At 41.9% G+C, this 18,363-nt stretch overlaps 1 protein-coding gene across 1 annotated transcript in view; it reads right to left on the bottom strand.

Annotated features, from left to right (window-relative positions):
• Positions 1-2,702: 2,702 nt before the first annotated feature.
• Positions 2,703-18,363, bottom strand: part of INTU (inturned planar cell polarity protein) — a 59,398-nt gene continuing 43,737 nt past the window's right edge. The window contains exons 11-16 of the mRNA XM_036315493.1: positions 16,962-17,183; positions 15,631-16,104; positions 13,935-14,032; positions 10,946-11,135; positions 7,887-8,044; positions 2,703-4,642 (exon numbers count right to left, since the gene is read on the bottom strand). Coding sequence (XP_036171386.1) covers positions 4,531-4,642; positions 7,887-8,044; positions 10,946-11,135; positions 13,935-14,032; positions 15,631-16,104; positions 16,962-17,183 — 1,254 coding nt within the window. The 3' untranslated portion in view covers positions 2,703-4,530. The remainder of the gene's footprint in view (positions 4,643-7,886; positions 8,045-10,945; positions 11,136-13,934; positions 14,033-15,630; positions 16,105-16,961; positions 17,184-18,363) is intronic.

Genomic DNA, 18,363 nt, shown 5'->3' with positions numbered 1-18,363 from the left:
CAACTGTAGTAAAACAAAGATTTATATTTTTGATATTTATTTTATATATTTAAATGCCATTTAACAAAGAAAAATCAACCAAAAAAATGAGTTCGCATGTCATAGGTTTGCCATCACTGGACTAGTCATTATTCTTAGGTTTAAAAACATTAAAGTCTTCTCATTACATTGATTTTAAGATCCTTTGTGAAATCAAGAAATAAATGATTGGTGTCTTATTTGCAAAACTCTGAAAAATGACAGTTTCAATCTCCTTACAGGGAATTTGAAGCGTTAACAAGCACTCAGAGAGAAATTTAAGGGGTGATTGATTACCTGAATCCCACTCCAAGGTGCCAAGAGTGGTCAAAGGAAACATCTCTGGTCGCAGGGAACATGAGTATCTCAGAGGACAGAAAAGCAAATGTTCAGCTGCTCCCTGGGGCCGTGCTCTCTTCCTTCCTTTCTCGCCTCCCTTTCCCCTTACCCCTGCATTTGACTCAGTAGTGTTTATAACATAACTAGAGGCCCGGTGCACAAAAATTTGTGCACTCGGGGGGGCGGTGGGGGTCCCCTCAGCCTGGCCTGTGCCCTCTTGCAGTCTGGGACCCCTCGGGAGATAATGACCTGCTGGCTTAGGCCTGCTCCCAGGTGGCAGAGGGCAGGCCCAATCCCTAGGTGCAGCCCCTGGTCGGGCTCAGAGCAGGGCCGATTGGGGAGTTGGGGCGCTGCCCCCTGTCATACACAGAGCAGGGCGATTGGGAGGTTGTGATTCCACCCTCAGTCACGCTCAGGGTAGGGCCGATTGGGGGGTTGGGGCACCATCCCGTCACACTCAAGGCAGGGTTGATGGGGAGGTTGCGGCGCCACCCCGTCATGCACAGAGCAGGGCCAATCAGGGGGTTGGGGTATTTCCCCCTGTCACAGAGCAGGGCCCATCAGGGGGGTTGGGGCTCTGTACCCTGTCATGCACAGAGCAGGGCCCATCAGGGGGTTGGGGCACCAGCCTCTATCACCCACAGAGCAGGGCCGATCAGGGGGTTGGGGTGCCGCCACTCTCACACTCAGGGCAGGGCCGATGGGGAGGTTATGGCTCTACCCTGTCACACACAGAGCAGGGCCCTTGGGGGGGGGGTTTGGGGCGCCGCACCCTGTCACACACAGAGCCGCAGGACGATCAGGGGGTTTGGGCGCTGCCCCCTATCACGCTGATCCCGGTGCCGGGAGGCCTCACGGCTCCGCTGATCCCGGTGCTGGGAGGCATATTACCCTTTTACTATATAGAATAGAGGCCTGGTGCATGGGTGGGTGCCAGCTGGTTTGCCCTGAAGGGTGTCCTGGATCAGGGTGAGGGTCACCACTGGGGTGCTTGGCCAGCCTGGGTGAGGGGATGATGGCTGTTTGCAGCTGGTCACACACCCTTCAGGGGTGCCTAGCCAGCCTGGATGAGGGGATGATGGCTGTTTGCAGCTGGTCACACACCCTTCAGGGTGGGGGTCCCCACTGGGGTGCCTGGCCAGTCTGGGTGAGGAGCTGAGGGCTGTTTTCAGGCTGGGGGTGACTGAAGCTCCCAACTGCTCCTTTTTTTCTTTTTTATTCTGGGCCAGCTTTAGCTTTGAGGCTTGGCTCCAGCTCTTAGGCCTCCACTGCTGAAAGTAGGTTTCTGGCCTTTGCTTACAATGTTGCGATCCTGCTGGGTTTCTGGGGTTTTGTTTAGCTTCTATGTTTGTTACATAGTTGCTTGCAGCTCAGAGGCCTGCAGGGGCAGGCGGGGAACGTTGGAGTCCTCTGTCACTGAAGCAAGCAAGTCTTATGTTAGTTTCAAGCTGCCTGGCTGCCGGCCGCCATCCTGGCTGACAGTTAATTTGCATATTGCCCTGATTAGCCAATGGGAAGGGTAGCAGTCGTACGCCAATTACCATGTTTCTCTTTTATTAGATAGGATAGAGGCCCAATGCACGAAAATTCGTGCACTGGAGGGGGCAGTCCCTCAGCCCAGCCTGCCCCCTCTCACAGTCCGGGAGCCCTCAGGGGATAAGCAGCAGTCTGGCCTCCCTTTGCAGGAGGTGACAAGGCCGATCAGGGGAAGGCGCTGCCTCCATCACCCCGCTGCTGCCGCCACTGCTGGCCACCATGGCTGCCTGCCCTTGGCCTTTGCAGCCGCCGCAGCTTTGTCCGGAAGGATGTCCAGAAGGACATCCATTCTATCTGGTTTAATTAGCACATTACTCTTTTATTAGTATAGATTCCTTTATGATATCCTCAAGCTTACTAATTTATGGTATATATTCACTGATAGAAGACAGCAAAACTGAAAGTACTTACAAATATGGCTTTTTATTCCATATTTTTATTCTACTTTAAGAACTTTAGATCAGCTCTTTCAACAGACTGAGCTGAAAATGTTTAACTTGCTGCATTGCATTTTATTTACTGATTTAGGGAACAGACTCAGTTCTGGTGATTTACGTGTTAATATTAAAAGTATCGAGTCTCATGGCCTTTGTGCTCCTCACTCCCATGCGGGTAGGGATTTTTATTTGTTTTTTCCCCCAGCATTCAGAGCAGCGCTTGGCACAGAGTAAAAATTTAATAAACATTTTTTGGACCAATGCATGAAAGGCAACACAACCACAAACTCCAAACCATCTTTATTAAAAACTATCAATACAGTATAAAAATAGCTTCAATTATATAGAATATAGAAATATAGCTCTACAAAATTAAATTATTTTCACACAATTTAGTGTATAGACTAAACTTTAGTCCCTAAAGTTTTAGTAACATTTAATAATATTTTTAAAAAAACAGCCAAAGTATAAATCCTATTCTCAAAAATGTTTAGTGCTGAATACTTTTCCTCAGCTTCTTTCCAACATTTTGTACAGTAGCAGGTATGATTTAGCTGACTCCTTGGCTTTCAACCAGTGGATATTTGATAATAATAGTAGCAGCAGCTAACACTTTTATAGCACATAACATGTGCCAGCACTATTTAGAGGGAACCCACACACACAACAAACAATTTATTCACAATATTCTCAAGAATGCTCAAAGCAGACAAACCTACTAAGTTGGTTTCACAGGTTTTCCCATTTGTATTAGAAATATAAAAAAGCAGGCACTGCAAATTTACTATCTTGCCTGTAGGCATCATCATTAAAGTCCCTTGGCACAAAGTCCCTTGCTGAGTATAGTTCTTTAACCCCATAAAAATAAATCAACAATAGCTAAAGAAAAGGGAGGGAGGAAAGGCAGTAGACTCTAAAATGGAATTGTGGGGAGTTTAAAATACAGGATGGGACAAAAGTAGGTTTATAGTTGTGAGTATGCAAAAAACAGCTTATTCTTATATTTGCCCCACCTTGTATATGATGGTGATAAGACAGTACTTGATATTTTTCAAAATGGCAATTATATAATCATTTGCATCAATAGGCTTTTGTGAAAGGGCCCATTTGCAGGATGCCAACAAAATCCAACTTAATGTTTCTATACCTGCCAAAGAGTATATACCTCTGTGGTATCTGCACTGTCACTTTGCCCCCTTTATTTAATAGAGTGGCAGGTAAGTATTTATTGTCCAGTATTCTAACTAATCTGTTTTCAGATGTGACTTAGCACATATTTGGAAGAAAGGTATACTAAGTTTATTTGCAATGTTTACTTTAATATCCAGTTAGAGATGAAAACCAAGATGATGTTTGGTTTCATTTTTAAAAAATGTGATGTCTTTACAATGTAGACATTACGGTATACATCTATAACATAGCAAATGGTTTCTCCTTATTGAGATCTGCAGTTTGCTCTATCTTCTGTTTCAGTTTTTCAGTGGTGGTCAGTATGATTCTCTGATACCAGAAAAGCAGTTCAATAGACTAAAATTTTATTAAATGAAGAAAAAAAAGCCTGCTATGGTAAAACCCCAAGTTTTCAGTCTGTTTGAAAATCTGAGGTGATAAGTAGCTGCATTTATTAATAATTCTCGGTATTAAAAAAAGATCATAGTGTTTTTTTTTAAATATCAAGAAATTGAAGACATTTAATAAATATTTTTAAACACAGTGCCTTAATACCCATGATACTTTAATGCCCTGAGCTCAGAGAAGTGCCCTTGCTCATGGTTACAGCACTAATTGTTACAGGACTGGTCACGTTCTTTCAATTTCCTGACTCTTTCACCAGATTCAATATTAGTCTTGAGATAAATACACAACGAATTGAGTATTTTTCCAAGATAAATATTTCTATATTGATTTTACATAAAACACTTCACATTATTTCAAACTAGTCAATAAATTAATGTTATATACCAAAATGGAAATAAGTTAACAACTCCTTCTTCATATTTTGATCAAGTATCTTTTCAAAAGTCTCACAATACTAATTAAGATCTAGTGCATCAAATCCAACACCATATGATCTCAATATTTAACAATATTAAGTTCAGTGAAAAGAAACTAAACTGTATCTTCTGTGTATGGATTTCAGCAATCCTACCACTGCTCAGTGCTTCTTATCGTACAGTGTTGCTGTGTAGCAAGAAAACAGTTACAAGGTCAATCCAAAGAACAACTTAAAAGCCATTTCAATGGCAATTTCTGTAACTGAGTCATGAAAACAGACATAAAGTTCTTGAACTTTGGGATGAAGAAAGAGTCTCCTGAAGGGGAAAAGAAAACATTTATTTTAGAAATTCATATAACAAAGAAAAGTTAAAACTTTCCATTCATTTTATTTAATTTATTTTTTTGTTTCTGATAGTATCAGTAATGAATTAAAACACTAATCCAAATCTCCCCATATGGGCCACCAAAAACAAACAAGCAAACAATCAAACAAAACCACTAACCCAAATCTATAGTAGAGGGAAATGCAGTTAGATTTACTTTTAAATAAATGATATGTGCCTTAGGTCATTATTTTTATTTTTCTACAGTGTAAAAAAGCGTATTTTATCAATATGTTTTACCATATCCCTGTTTTTAAATATTAAATTTAGTCATTATTATTATGGTAAAGCCAATGGTGATACCATCATTTTAAGTACAAGTTATTAAAGATTGACATTTACTTTCTAAAAGTTAATTATTATTAAAATATTAAATATATGATAGTTCTTTTTTGCAGATAGTATTAAATTGGGATTAACAATGAAATTTTACCTGGTTTTCTTTTTTAATTTAAACATGTTTTTATTGATTTTAGAAAGAGGAAGGGGGAGGGATAGAGAGATAGAAACATTAATGAGAGAAGACCATCTATCAGCTGCCTCCTGCACGCCCCCTACCGGGGATAGAGCCCACAACCCGGGCATGTGCCCTTACCAGGAATCGAACCTCTTGGTTCATGGGTCAATGCTCAACCACTGAGCCACACTGGCCGGGCTATTTGGTTTTCTTAAAGAGTTAAAATCTATTTAATCAATACTATATAAATCAAACAAATCAGCAGTTCTGCCTGACCTCCTTAAATGTCTCTATTCTACATAGACCTGCATCATCAGAATTCGACACCTCCTGATTCTTTCTATTCCAATTGTTGTGAATACAGTTAACTGTTCCACTGCACACTGTGTGTGCGCCTAACTGTTCCTATCTCTATTCTCTCGTGTATCCATGCCATTCCATTTGCTGGAATGCTTACTTATCCAATAGCACAGCTCTGATCACACTACAGAACTGAACTGATGCTCCCAAGCTTGGTTGGTTATACATCAGAATTACAAGGGAGCTTATTGGGGTAGGGCAGCCGTACCCTTTTATGTAATGATTTTTTCTTTGAATTTATATTAGTTCACACAAACACTCCATCCATGCTTTTGTTCCGGCCCTCCGGTCCAGTTTAAGAACCCACTGTGGCCCTCGAGTCAAAAAGTTTGCCCACCCCTGGGGTAGGGTGTAGGCATCTCTGAGTTTAACAAGTGTCTCAGGTGATTCTAATCCCATGGACCAGAACACAGGAATTACTGCTTTGGATAATGTTTGTAAAGTGTTTGTCATACAATTTAGTACTACATGGTAGGTGTCCAGTTGGTGTCACCTAACTTCCTGCCCCTTCCTCCACCAAGTCTTTACCCCCAACTGAGAGACTCTTTGTTGGCTCAGTATTTCCCTCAAAATTTAATTCCTTAGAATTGAAGGCTCTCTGCTTTCCAGCTTGGTCTTTTTCACTTTCTCTTTGACAGTGGTCGGCAAACTGTGGCTCGCAAGCCACATGCGGCTCTTTGGCCCCTTGAGTGTGGCTCTTCCACAAAATATCATTTGCGGTTGCGCACATACAGTGCGATTGAAACTTCGTGGCCCATGCACAGAAGTCGGTATTTTGTGGAAGAGCCATACTCAAGGGGCCAAAGAGCCACATGTGGCTCATGAGTCGCAGTTTGCTGACCACTGGTATATGGCATTCCTTTACCATTCTGGCAAACCAGTCTACTCACTGCTATGCCTTATGATTTGTTCATCCCTTCTTTTTCCTAAAATGTTTTATTCAAATCCAATTAATTTTCTAAACCAGATCAAATGGAATCTCTAAGCCTTTCTTTGTAATCCTAGAGATTCCCATAGCATTTGGTTGTATCAACTAATTTATTCTATCTATCTAGTCTGTCTCCATATTCTATAATAATTAAAGAGTAATATGCTAATTAGACCGGACATCCTTCCAGACTTCCTTCCGGACAAAGCTGAGGCTGTGAGGGAAGCCCGGGTCCTGGGTGCTGGAGGGAAGCCAGTGCTGGCAGCAGGGGGAAGGAAGGCCTACTCTTACACCAATTTCGTGCATTGGGCCTCTAGTATATTCATAAATATATAGATATATGAGCATAGTTCATATTTCTTCTGCTAGATGTATAAGACTGCTAGATACAATGAGTGTGAATTTATCTTTCTGTTTTCCATAACACCCACCCACCACCACAGTTTGCCAAGCACAGTTCCAGTTACTAAATTGTTATATATTTATCAATATATGTGTTAGGTGCCAGTGGTCAAGACAGATATGATTCCTGACCTCACAGAGCTAACATTCTAGTGAGGGGGAGAAAGACCATAAACAAATAAGAAAATAAATAATAAAGGGGTTATATAATAGAGCGTAACTGAATAGCTCTGTTAATACAGGAAAGAGATTATGAATCCTCTCTTTGAGGAGATGACTTCTTAGAACTGGTCTGAATCTCAAGGAGCTGGACATGCAAAGGTTAAGAGGCAGAAGAGCCAATACACAAAGAATAGCAAAAACAAGATTTGATTGATGGGTGCCAATGTGGCTATGCATATGGAATGGAAGAGGAGAGTGACAGAAGGTGGAACCAGAGAGGTGGGCAGGGGCCAGGTCAGGCAAGGACTTATAGTTAGTTGGTGGGGAATGAGGAGGAGGAGAACAAAGGGAAGAGGGCAAGAAAGGATAGAAGAAAAGGAGGAAGTAGGGGTAGAAGGAAATAGCTATAAAATTGTGAAATTTTTTTTAGTTTATCACTAATATAATTTTGTAAGATAACTAAGAAAGCTATTTGTTTATTTTTAAATATATTTTTATTGATTTCAGAGAGAAAGGGAGATAGAACCATCAATGATGAGAGAGAACCACTCCTGCATACCCCCCACTGGGGATCGAGCCTGCAACTCAGGCATGTGCCCTTGACTAGAATTGAACCCGGGACCCTTCAGACCACAGGTTGATGCTCTATCCACTGAACCAAACCAGCCAGGGCAAGCTATTTGTTTTTAATAGAAAAGACTTGAGAGGAATTTAAAGGAGATACTTAGCAAATAAAATAAAATTCTAAAATATATTAAAATATTATAGTTAGATTAATAATTTCATGCCTACATCCTAAAACTTTACCACATTTCTTTCACTTTTCTAACATTTTACTTCACTTTCAAATACTTTTTTCCACTTACCCTACTACCCAATAAGCCATAACTGGTGGTGCTTTTCTCTGGTCAGTCCAGTTTTCAGGTGAGCATTCAAACAACACTCCATGTTCTTTCACAGGGTTTAGAGAAGACACCAAATTTGTAGAACCTGAGTGATCTGCAGTGTTTAGTGCTTTCTTTTTCTGTAAATTAATAGATATTATTAGTATTAACTGGTATTAATAGTGCTGATCCTAGCACTTAAGAGCCTGAAATAATATTCTTTTTACCTGCAGGAAAATTTTTACTTTTTCTCATACTTTAAATACCATCCTATCTAATAATAGACAAACATGGTAATTGACCATACCTTTGCTATGCCTCCCATTGACTAATCAGTGCGATATGCAAATTAACCGCCAACAAAGATGGAAGCTAATTTGCATACTGCAGGCAGGGCAGGACAGCGCCTCCTCCCCCACCATCTGAGCATGCTATCTGCAACCTGGATCGGCAGGTGTCTGTGTGTGACCTGACCCGGGGCGGCTGGGCAGTGCAGCAGCGATCGGCCAGCCTGCCCAGCCTCCATCCGGGCATCTCGTGTGCGACCCAACTTGGGGCGGCTGGGCGGGGCAGCAGCAATCGGCCGGCCCGCCCGGGCATCCCGTATGCGACCCGGCCTGGGGTGGTGCTCCAACCTCCAGATTGGCCCTGCTGTGTTTGCGACCCGGGGAGGCGCCCCAACCTCCGGATCGGCCCTACCGTGTGCGTGACCCGGGGAGGCAGGGCAGGCACCAAGGGATCGGGTCTGCCATCTGCCACCCGTCTCCTAAGCCAGCAGGTGGTTATCTCCCAAGGGGTCCCAGACTGGGAGAGGGCACAAGTGGGGCTGAGGAACACCCCCACCCACCTCCCCCGCCAGTGCACAAATTTTTGTGCACCCGGCCTCTAGTCTCCTATAAAAGACTTCATAGATAAAAGTATCCCTTGACTTTTACAGGGAACATTTTGTTCATAGTCCTGTATTAGTATTTGTTATACTAGAGGCCCAGTGCACAAAAATTTGTGCACTCGGGTGGGGGAGAGGTCCTTCAGCCCGGCCTATGCCCTCTTGCAGTCTGGGACTCCTCAGGGGATGTCCACCTGCAGGCTTAGGCCCGCTCCCTGGGGGAACGGGCCTAAGCTAGCAGTCAGACATCCCTCTGGCAGCCTGGGAGCCCTCGGGGGATGTCCACTTGCCAGCGGGGAGCAGGCCTAAGCTACAGTCAGACATCCTTAGTGCTGCTGAGGCAGGAGAGGCTCCATCCACCACCACTGTGCTGGCAGCCATCAGCCTGGCTTGTGGCTGAGCAGAGCTTCCCCTGTGGGAGCACACTGACCACCAGGGGGCAGCTCCTGCATTGAGCATCTGCCCCCTCGTGGTCAGTGTGTGTCATAGTGACCAGCCATTCCCAGTTGTTCTGCTGTTAGGGTCAATTTGCATATTACCCTTTTCTTATATAAGATAGAGGCCTGGTGCACGTGTGGGGGCCGGCTGGTTTGCCCTGAAGGGTGTCCCGGAGCAGGGTGGGGGTCCCCCTGGGGTGCCTGGCCAGCCTGGGTGAGGGGCTGAGAGCTGTTTTCAGGCTGCCCACAGCCCTTTCAGGGTGGAGGAGTCCTGCTGGGGTGCCTGGCCAGCCTGGGTGAGGGGCTAATGGCTATTTTCAGGCTGGCCATGCCCCCCAGTGACCCAAGCTCCCAGCCTCTCCTTTTTTTCTGGGATTTATTTATCTTCTATAATTGAAACTCTGTAGACTTGAGCGGAGCTGAGGGCCGGCCAGGGCAGGCGGGAAGCTTGGCCTCCTCCATCGCTGGCGGCAACCCAAGCCTCCTGCTTGCTCCAGCTCAGTGGCTGCCGCCATCTTAGTTGGGTTAATTTGCATACTTGGTCCTGATTGGCTGGTGGGCGTGGCTTGTGCATAGCAGAGGGATGGTTAATTTTCATGTTTCTTTTTTATTACATAGGATTATATTAGCAGTTTATAGGTCCTTCTTCCCCAGTACAGGATAAGCTCTTTTCCAGGCAGAGACAATATACTTCTCATCTTTGTTGTTGTTTGTTTTTTTTTGTTTTTTTTTTGTTAATCCTCACCCAAGGATTTTTTCTCCCATTTATTTTTTATTTTTTAGAAAGAGGGGAAGGGAGGGAAGAGGAATGAGAGAAGGGGAGAGAGAAGCATTGGATGTAAGAGAGACACATCGATTGGCTGCCTCCCACGTGCACTCTAACCGGGTAGGGGATTGAACTTGCAACCCAGGTACAGGCTCTTGACTGGTAATCAAACCCAAGACCCTTCAGCCCACAGGCTGAAGCTCTCTAACCACTAGCAACCAGCCAGGGCATCTTTGTAGTATTTTTTTTTAAAAAAACAATCCTCACCCGAGGATATTTTTCCACTGATTTTTAGGGAGAGTGGAAGAGAGAGGGAAGCACAGAGAGAAACATCAATGTTAAGAGAAACACATCGATTGGTTGCCTCCTGCACATGCCCCGACCAGGGACTAGGCTAGGGAGGATTCTACAACCAAGGTACATACCCTTGACTGGAACAGAACCCAGGACCCTTCAGTCCGCAGGTTGAAGCTCTATCCACTGAGCTAAATCATCTAGAGCTGTATTATTTTTTTTTAAAGTTGTTGGTATATAGTAGGTACTTAATGAATGTATTAATAAAGAGTAGATTACTGTGTAGATTAGTAAATAAACAGATGATTTTATAATATACTTAAAACACATTAAACTTAAAACAGATGTATCTCTCTAAATTTCCCATTGATAAAATCATTAGCAAAGCAATGGCTTATGTGAAATATAAATATTTTTTTGTGAGGCTCAGGTCAAAATAGTGGAGTGATCCTTGGTTCTTCTTTCTCTTATAACCCTTATTTAATCCATCAACAAACCCTTCTGGCTTACCCTCCAGAATACATCCAGATTACAGAAGCCACTGTTTCTTGCTTTGAGAATTTCCATAGCTGGACATATTAATTAAAGAGCTTTTAGAGAGAATATTTAGTTATAGAAATGAAACTGGCATAAAACTGTATTTATAGCAGTGCCCTACCTCTTCCATCAAGGTCTGTTGAAAAACTGCACGAATGGAGAGACAACACTGATGGAAATTCTTTATTAGCTGAGGGTGGATAGAGCCGCTTAGCTGGGCCACTTCTTCATGGGTAGGAGTAATAAAGATCCCTTGCACTGTTTCTAAAGCAACATAGTGGAAAAGTGTGTTCTCAGGACCAGATGTCAATCTTGAAAAAAAAAAAAGATATTTAAGCAAATGTAAAAATATTGCTTTATTTTGAATTGTGTAGATTCCTAATAACTATTTTATCTACAATACTAGTGCCCTGGTGCATGAATTCATGCACATTGAAAGGCAATTAATTAGAAGGTGGCTGGTGAGATGGGACTGGGCTAGATGGGCTGGACACGCCCTGGAGCCAACCTCCTACAGTTCCTCCCTGGCTGGCCACACCGGGGCAGCACTGCGGCTCGAAGGGTGTCTGCAGAGTGAGTGGGGTCCCTCTGGCAGGTGGGGGTCCCTTGGCCTGGCCTGTGGGGATCAGGCTGAAACCGGCTCTTGACATCCCCCAAGGGGTCCCAGAGTGCAAGAGGGTCCCAGAGTGCAAGATAGATATAGATATAGATATAGATATAGATATAGATATAGATATAGATATAGATATAGATATTAGGAGTCTAATTAGGGAAGAAAAACTAGGCCAAACATTTCATTTCCTTATTTAATTTCCTCTTCCTCTTTAACTGAAGTACAGACTAGTGTTGTTATCAATTCCCTAATGGAGGCAAGTATTATATATTATGCAAGGATAAACAAACACCAATTCACTTGCAAGTAACTTAATTCACCCCTTTGCTAAACAACCCAAATTGGCCAATCCCCTTTGTTTCCATAGTTGGTAATAAATAACTTAGCCCATGTCTGGCCCAGATCTCTTCAAGCCATAAACATGCTATCAGTCAAGGGTGGACCACATATAAAAACATCTTTCAACAAACTAAATACATTTAAGTTAGCAGCATTAAAGCCTTTTACCATGATAGTTAAATTGATGATCTTGAAGAAAAATAAAGTTATTACTAACTGCAGAGTTGGGTTAATATTCTAGATTACAATGGCAATTACTAGTTGTATTCTATTTCTCATTAATAGTCTTACTTCTCTTCGGTATTCTCTTAGTATTTTTATTTCTCCTTTCTTCTTCTTCTCTATCCTTTCATCCCCTATTTAAGTCTCAAATAGGCCAGCAGAACCTATAATAATAATATACTGAATACCCTCTTTCTGCCAGGGTAGATACTTTAAAATATCTTAGTCTTAATTCTCATAATGACTCTGCAGGGTAGTAAATATTACCATCCTTGTTTTAACCATGAAGAAATCAATGTTCAGAGGACTTGGATTAACTTTCTTGAAGTCACATAGCTAAGTGGCACAGCTCAGCAGACTCTGTAACTTGATCTACTATACCTTGCTTTCTTTTTCTCTACTGCTGACTTCTGATTGGCAATCTTTAAATATATAGACAGCAGTTCCCCATCAGCATCTCAAATATTCAGTTTGCCCCATTCTAATTCTGGTATCTATAGTAAAATATTTCTTCAGTTGATTTTTTTTTCCCCAGCCATGAGCACAGAGGCAAGCAAAGGCATATTTCGGCTCTTAGCCTAGATACTGCCTCCTTATCTCTGTGAGATACTGGGAATGAGCACTCTGGGATAAGGAGTATCTGAGCAGCATACCACAGCATCTACTAAAGCATAAAAATAGTAAACTCTAAAAATTAGACACACAAAAGGGAGGTTACCTGTTGAAGAGGGATAAAGGATGGCTTTCACATTTTGAACTATTATTTTATATGTGTCTTTTTAAAAATCCTCACCTGAGGATACCTTTTCCATTGATATTTCAGAGAGAATGGAAGAAAGAGAGAGAGAGAGAGAGAGAGAGAGAAAGAGAAACACTGACTGGCTGCCCTTGCATACACTTGGGACTGGGGCTGGGTATCAAGTCTGCAACCGAAGTATATGCCCTTGACTGGAATTAAAACCACGACCCTTCAGTCGGCAGCTGATGCTCCAACTACTAAGCAAAACAGGCTTGGGTTGTATGTGTTTTATCTCTTACTAGAGCAGCCATGGGCAAACTACGGCCCGCGGGCCGGCCCGTTTGAAATGAATAAAACTAAAAAAACCCCACAAAACACCGTACCCTTTTATGTAATGATGTTTACTTTGAATTTATATTAGTTCACACAAACACTCCATCCATGCTTTTGTTCCGGCCCTCCGGTCCAGTTTAAGAACCCATTGTGGCCCTCGAGTCAAAAAGTTTGCCCACCCCTGTACTAGAGGCTTGGTGTATGAATTCATGCATGGGTGGGGTCTGGCTGGCCCACACAATGGGGGCTTATCGAGGGTGGGGCTGGCTGGGGGGAGGGGCCATGGGCAGTTGGCTGGCCAGCCCCACCCCTGATTGGGGTGTTGGGGGCTGATCGTGGGTGGGGCTGGCCGGGGGGAGGGGCTGAGGGAGGGCTCCAGGGTGTGTCTGGCCCACCTCACTCAGTCTTGATTGGCCAGACCCCAGCAGCAAGCTAACCTATCGATCGGAGCATCTGCCCTCTGGTGGTCAGTGCATGTCATAGCAACTGGTCTACCGGTCGGCTGTCTGCTCCCTGGTGGTCAATGCATGTCATAGTGGGCAGTTGAGTGGCCTTAGCATATCATTAGCATATTATGCTTTGATTGGTTGAATGGACAACCGGACACTTAGCATATTAGGCTTTTATTATATAGGATAATATGAGTATGTTTCCTATTGTGTAATGAAGAACATTAGAGAAATAGCATACCTTTGGTATTTAAGATATAATTATAATTACAATTAAGATATAATATAATTTAAGATTATAATTACAATTGTTGCATAAAATCTCTACATGTTATGGACTTGTAAATTCTCATTGTAAAATTTCCTTAAAGGCAAGAGTTTAAGTGAAAAAGAATATTGTAAGGAAGATTCTTACTTCAATGTGTTACATACTTCCAATTCTTTTTCGGAAAGTTCCTTTTTCAAGTTTCCCAAATGAAATGGATTTGGAAGAGTAGACTTCTTTTTGGTGACCTGAAAAATACAGTTAAGTAGATTAGTTTATGCTTAAGAATAGAATTAAATAGCAGAAGTAATGTAAAAACTAAATATCCTTCTAAGAGAACTATTTACTATTTTGCAATGTTACCTTTATATACTTTCAATGCTAGCTTGTGCCTCTTGGCTTATCCTTTGCTGTCAGAGACCCCAGAGCCATGTCATAGAAGGAAATGAAAGTTCTCCCCCAAAACCTTCTACCACAGCAATTATGGAGCCTTTACCAAGTTTTGTTATAATTTACATGTATGTGTATTTGTCTCCCTCTCCAAACTGCACTCCTCAAAGGCAGGGGCTATATGTTATTCATCATTGTATCTCTCTCTTTTGTGTAGCATAGACCTGGGCAGATAGTAGGTGTTCAATCAACAGTTGTCAAATAGCTAAATCTTAGAGATTAATTCAGGGTTTTTTTAGGAGTTGTTCATGGCTTCCTAATTCTTTCCAAATATCCTTAAACTTTATTTCCTACCAATTTCACTGACTATGATAGTAAGTACAGTACATATGTGAACACTTCCTAAATATATCCACTTAGGGCTCCAAGAGTGCTCTATTATTTGGAATTAGGAGATAAAATCTATGGCTATTTCTGCCATGACATGCAGACTCTCATTTTATTCCTGCCTTTTCTCAGACTTCTCCTTCGTCATGCTTCATCACCTCCATCCACTTAAATGACAACTTTTAAAAATGTTTCAAAAAAGCAACGTCTTTAGAATAGGTAGAAAGCCTCCCGGGGTGATTATTTTGACAATCATTTAGATATAATATGGTATTTTCATGGAAAAATACATGCATAAAGTATGATAAATAAGCAGTCTGAAAAACAAACATTCTCTTTGCTTAATAGTCTCATTTTCAATTCTTGATATGGAGACCAGACCTTCACAGGTGCAGATTTTTAAAAATTTATAAAAACATAGAACAAGACACACACATATATTTTAAGTTACTGATTTTCTTTTTGTTTTTGCTGAACATTTTATTGGCTATTTAGTCAGCTGAGCCCCCTAAATGCCCCATAACTAGGCTGTTCCCTATTAATATCGTAAACAGAGAGGACTGAGATGAACAGGGAAAGCAGGGTTAAAGTTACCCTTCTTGTCAGTAGTGTTGAAGCAGATGTCCTGGATATTACTTATTATTTCTTATTCTTTTGGGTTCTAAATCATTGGTTTCCCAACAGTGACTAAAACAACCACGAGTTCAAATGAAGAATGATTTGCCATTAAAAATTCTATTAAAAAAAAACAACAACCCAAAAAACTCTTCCACCCCAGCCGGCATGGCTCGGTGGTTGAGTGTCGACCTATGAACCAGGAGGTCATGGTTTGATTTCTGGTCAGGGCACATGCCTGGGTACAGGCTCACTCCCCAGTGTGGGGCATGTTCTGGCAGTCAATCAATGATTCTCTCTCATCATTGATGTCTCTCTCTCTCTCTTTCTGTCTCTCACTCTTCTTCTCTGAAATCAATAAAAATATATTAAAAAATTCTATTCCAATTATAAAATAAGGACTCAAAAGACAGCTTAGCTCCCAGAATGTACAAACTTGAACGCACACACACACCTTAAGCAAGGCCCCACTTTCTTCCAAGCCATCGGATTCTCTTTGCCTCCGTACTGCATCTGGTGTAGTGTGGGGGCTCGGGCCAACACCTTCTCCACCTTCACAACCACTGTCAGATCCTCCACTGCTTCGGGAAGGACTGGGCTTACGTGTTTTTAAGGAATAGTCACCAAAAAGAGTTCTTCTGCAGGTTGGAGAGGTTGCTGCTTTGGAAATACCTTGTAGCCTACTGAGGATAGGAGAGGTTGTCAAACAATCTAATTTTTCATGTGATCCAGCAAGGAACCAGTCAGCACAAGATAAGCAAGGGCTTGGAGAAGATGCCAGCCGTTCATTTATGCGGCCACCTACTCCTTCCAGCTGTTGAAGAGTTGTTTTGACCTGATCCACATATATACAGTCTGGTCCAGGGTTCCCAATAGCTTTGGATGAGCAGCCTCCAGCTTCTAATAGTACACACAACATATAATGCCTCTATAAGAAAAAAGTTGTTAGTATAGATTTAGCTACATAAAGATATTTATATGCAATATGCTTGTATCAATTTATGAATACTGAAGACATATAGGCATATGGCATAACCATGTGATGATTATTAAAAACTCCTCCCTTCCCTTTCCTTCTCAGATATGCTCAGTGCTTCTTGATCACCCTTGAAAACAAATCTTGTATTGCCTTGTCCTGATACAACATCAATCACTACTTAGGCACATGGAATTCCCTAAGGTAGTTTTCTAAGAGCCTCAATTACTAGAAGTCCTTTCATTTATAATCATATATTTATTCTGATTCTATGTTCTTTTTATGTCTCCCTCTAGTTCCCCCCAAAAATCAGAGGATAAAACCACTATAAAAGTGGGAACAAGCCCAGCCAGCATTGCTCGGTGGTTGAGCGTCGACCTATGAACTAGAAGTTCACAGTTCGATTCTGGGTCAGGGCACATGCCTGGGTTGTGGGCTCTATCTCCAGTGTGGGGTGCACAGAAGGCAGCCGATCAATGATTCTCTCTCATCATTGATGTTTCTAGCTCTCTCTCCCTCTCCCTTCCTCTCTGAAATCAATAAAAAATATATTTTAAAAATGGGAACAAAAGATATTAAGAACCTGCTAAAATCTCATCCTGGGTTTCATTAATATTTCTCCATGGGTATTAAATGGATGCTAAAAAAAAAAAAAAGGAATAAGGGGCATGTAACATTTTCTTGAATACTGATGTTTGATATGTTCATAATTTTAAATGATCATATTTGTGTATTTATTTACATAATAAATGGCAAAAACAAAACCAAACAAAAAAAAAAAACCAAGAAAGAAACCAAGGCAAACTCACCCAGCCAACAATTAGCAAAAAATATCTCCCCTCAGGTTCCTGAAAGACTTCAGTGTTTGAATCTGTAGAAGGTTGGAGGTGATGTCGAGGAAACACTTCTCTCCATATTACCAGCTGACCAATTCTTTGTTTTGCTGCTAAAGGCAGTAGGCCATAGTGGCGACAATATACGGCAATATCAATAAGATCATCCTTAGGCAAATGACTGCATATCAAATAACCCTTGAATTGAACCACAAAGAACAAAAATCAACCAGTGATATAAAGCAATAATCCCATAATATATTTCTAAGAGTTTTATAGGTACTTCTTCAGTTGGCTTAAGATATCCCAGTTTTAAGACAGAGTAAAAATAATTCCCTCCACTCACTGAAGTCAACTAGAGATCAAATATTTATGATAACTTAAGTCAACAGGTAGATGGTAGCACAAAACAAGATCATCTCTGAGTAGTATAAGCCTGAATGGCAAAAGTAGAATAGAACTGAATTCTGAGGATTGAAAGCAGAGAATGAGGAGTTGAAAAATGAAAACACTTAAATTCAATTGACACTTAACTTTCTTTAAAAAAAACACATTATTTTTATTGCTGACCTATTACCGATGTCCCCATTCCTACTTGACCCCCCACCCACCCCTACGTAGCCTCCCTTTCCTCTGACCATCACTGCACTGTGTCTACGGGTTATGCATATACTAGAGGCCCAGCGCACGATGAAATCATGAGCGTGTTGGGTCCCCTAGGCCTAGCCTGCCATCAGGGCCATGTCTGCCGCCCCGCGACGCCTCACACGCTATGCGGATGCTGCTGGAACCCCTCGATGTTCCAGGGATGCTGCCAGCACCCCATGACGCTCTGCTGATGCTGCCGGTGCCCTAGGGAGTGGGGGTGGGGAGGGCTCGAGAGGTGCTCCATGCACCTCCTGGTGACCGGTCATTTGGTCGTTACGGCATTACCGTCATTGGCCTTTTATAATATAGATGTTCTTTGGCTAATCTCTTTACCTTTATTCATCCATTCCTGCCCCTGTCCCCCCTGACAGCTGTTAGTCTATTCTATGTATCCATTCCTCTGGATATTTAACTTTCTTTATGTGGAAGTTAACTACTTAACGTTAAAGGATTTATTAAAAAGATGCATAGTAAAAAAATAAAAATAAAATAAAAAGATGCATAGTGAGTCTGAAGATAAGAAACAAGCATACTACTGCAAAAGGAAACCAGAAACCACTCTCCCATCTCTTACACACTTGGTTCTTTGAGTAGTTTCTTCTTTACAAATTTACAAATGCTTTAGAACACAATGAAACCAGAAATATTTATTGTCTAGGTACAAGTTTTAAGATCTTAATTTTAGGGTACCTACATTCAGAGGAAAAGAGATAGATACATTTTTCATGTC

Source organism: Myotis myotis, unplaced genomic scaffold, assembly GCF_014108235.1.
Source record: "Myotis myotis isolate mMyoMyo1 unplaced genomic scaffold, mMyoMyo1.p scaffold_m19_p_6, whole genome shotgun sequence".
NCBI classification, from domain to species: Eukaryota; Metazoa; Chordata; class Mammalia; order Chiroptera; family Vespertilionidae; genus Myotis; species Myotis myotis.
The sequence above is the reverse complement of the archived record's forward strand: the minus strand, read 5'-3'. Positions and strand labels throughout refer to the sequence as shown.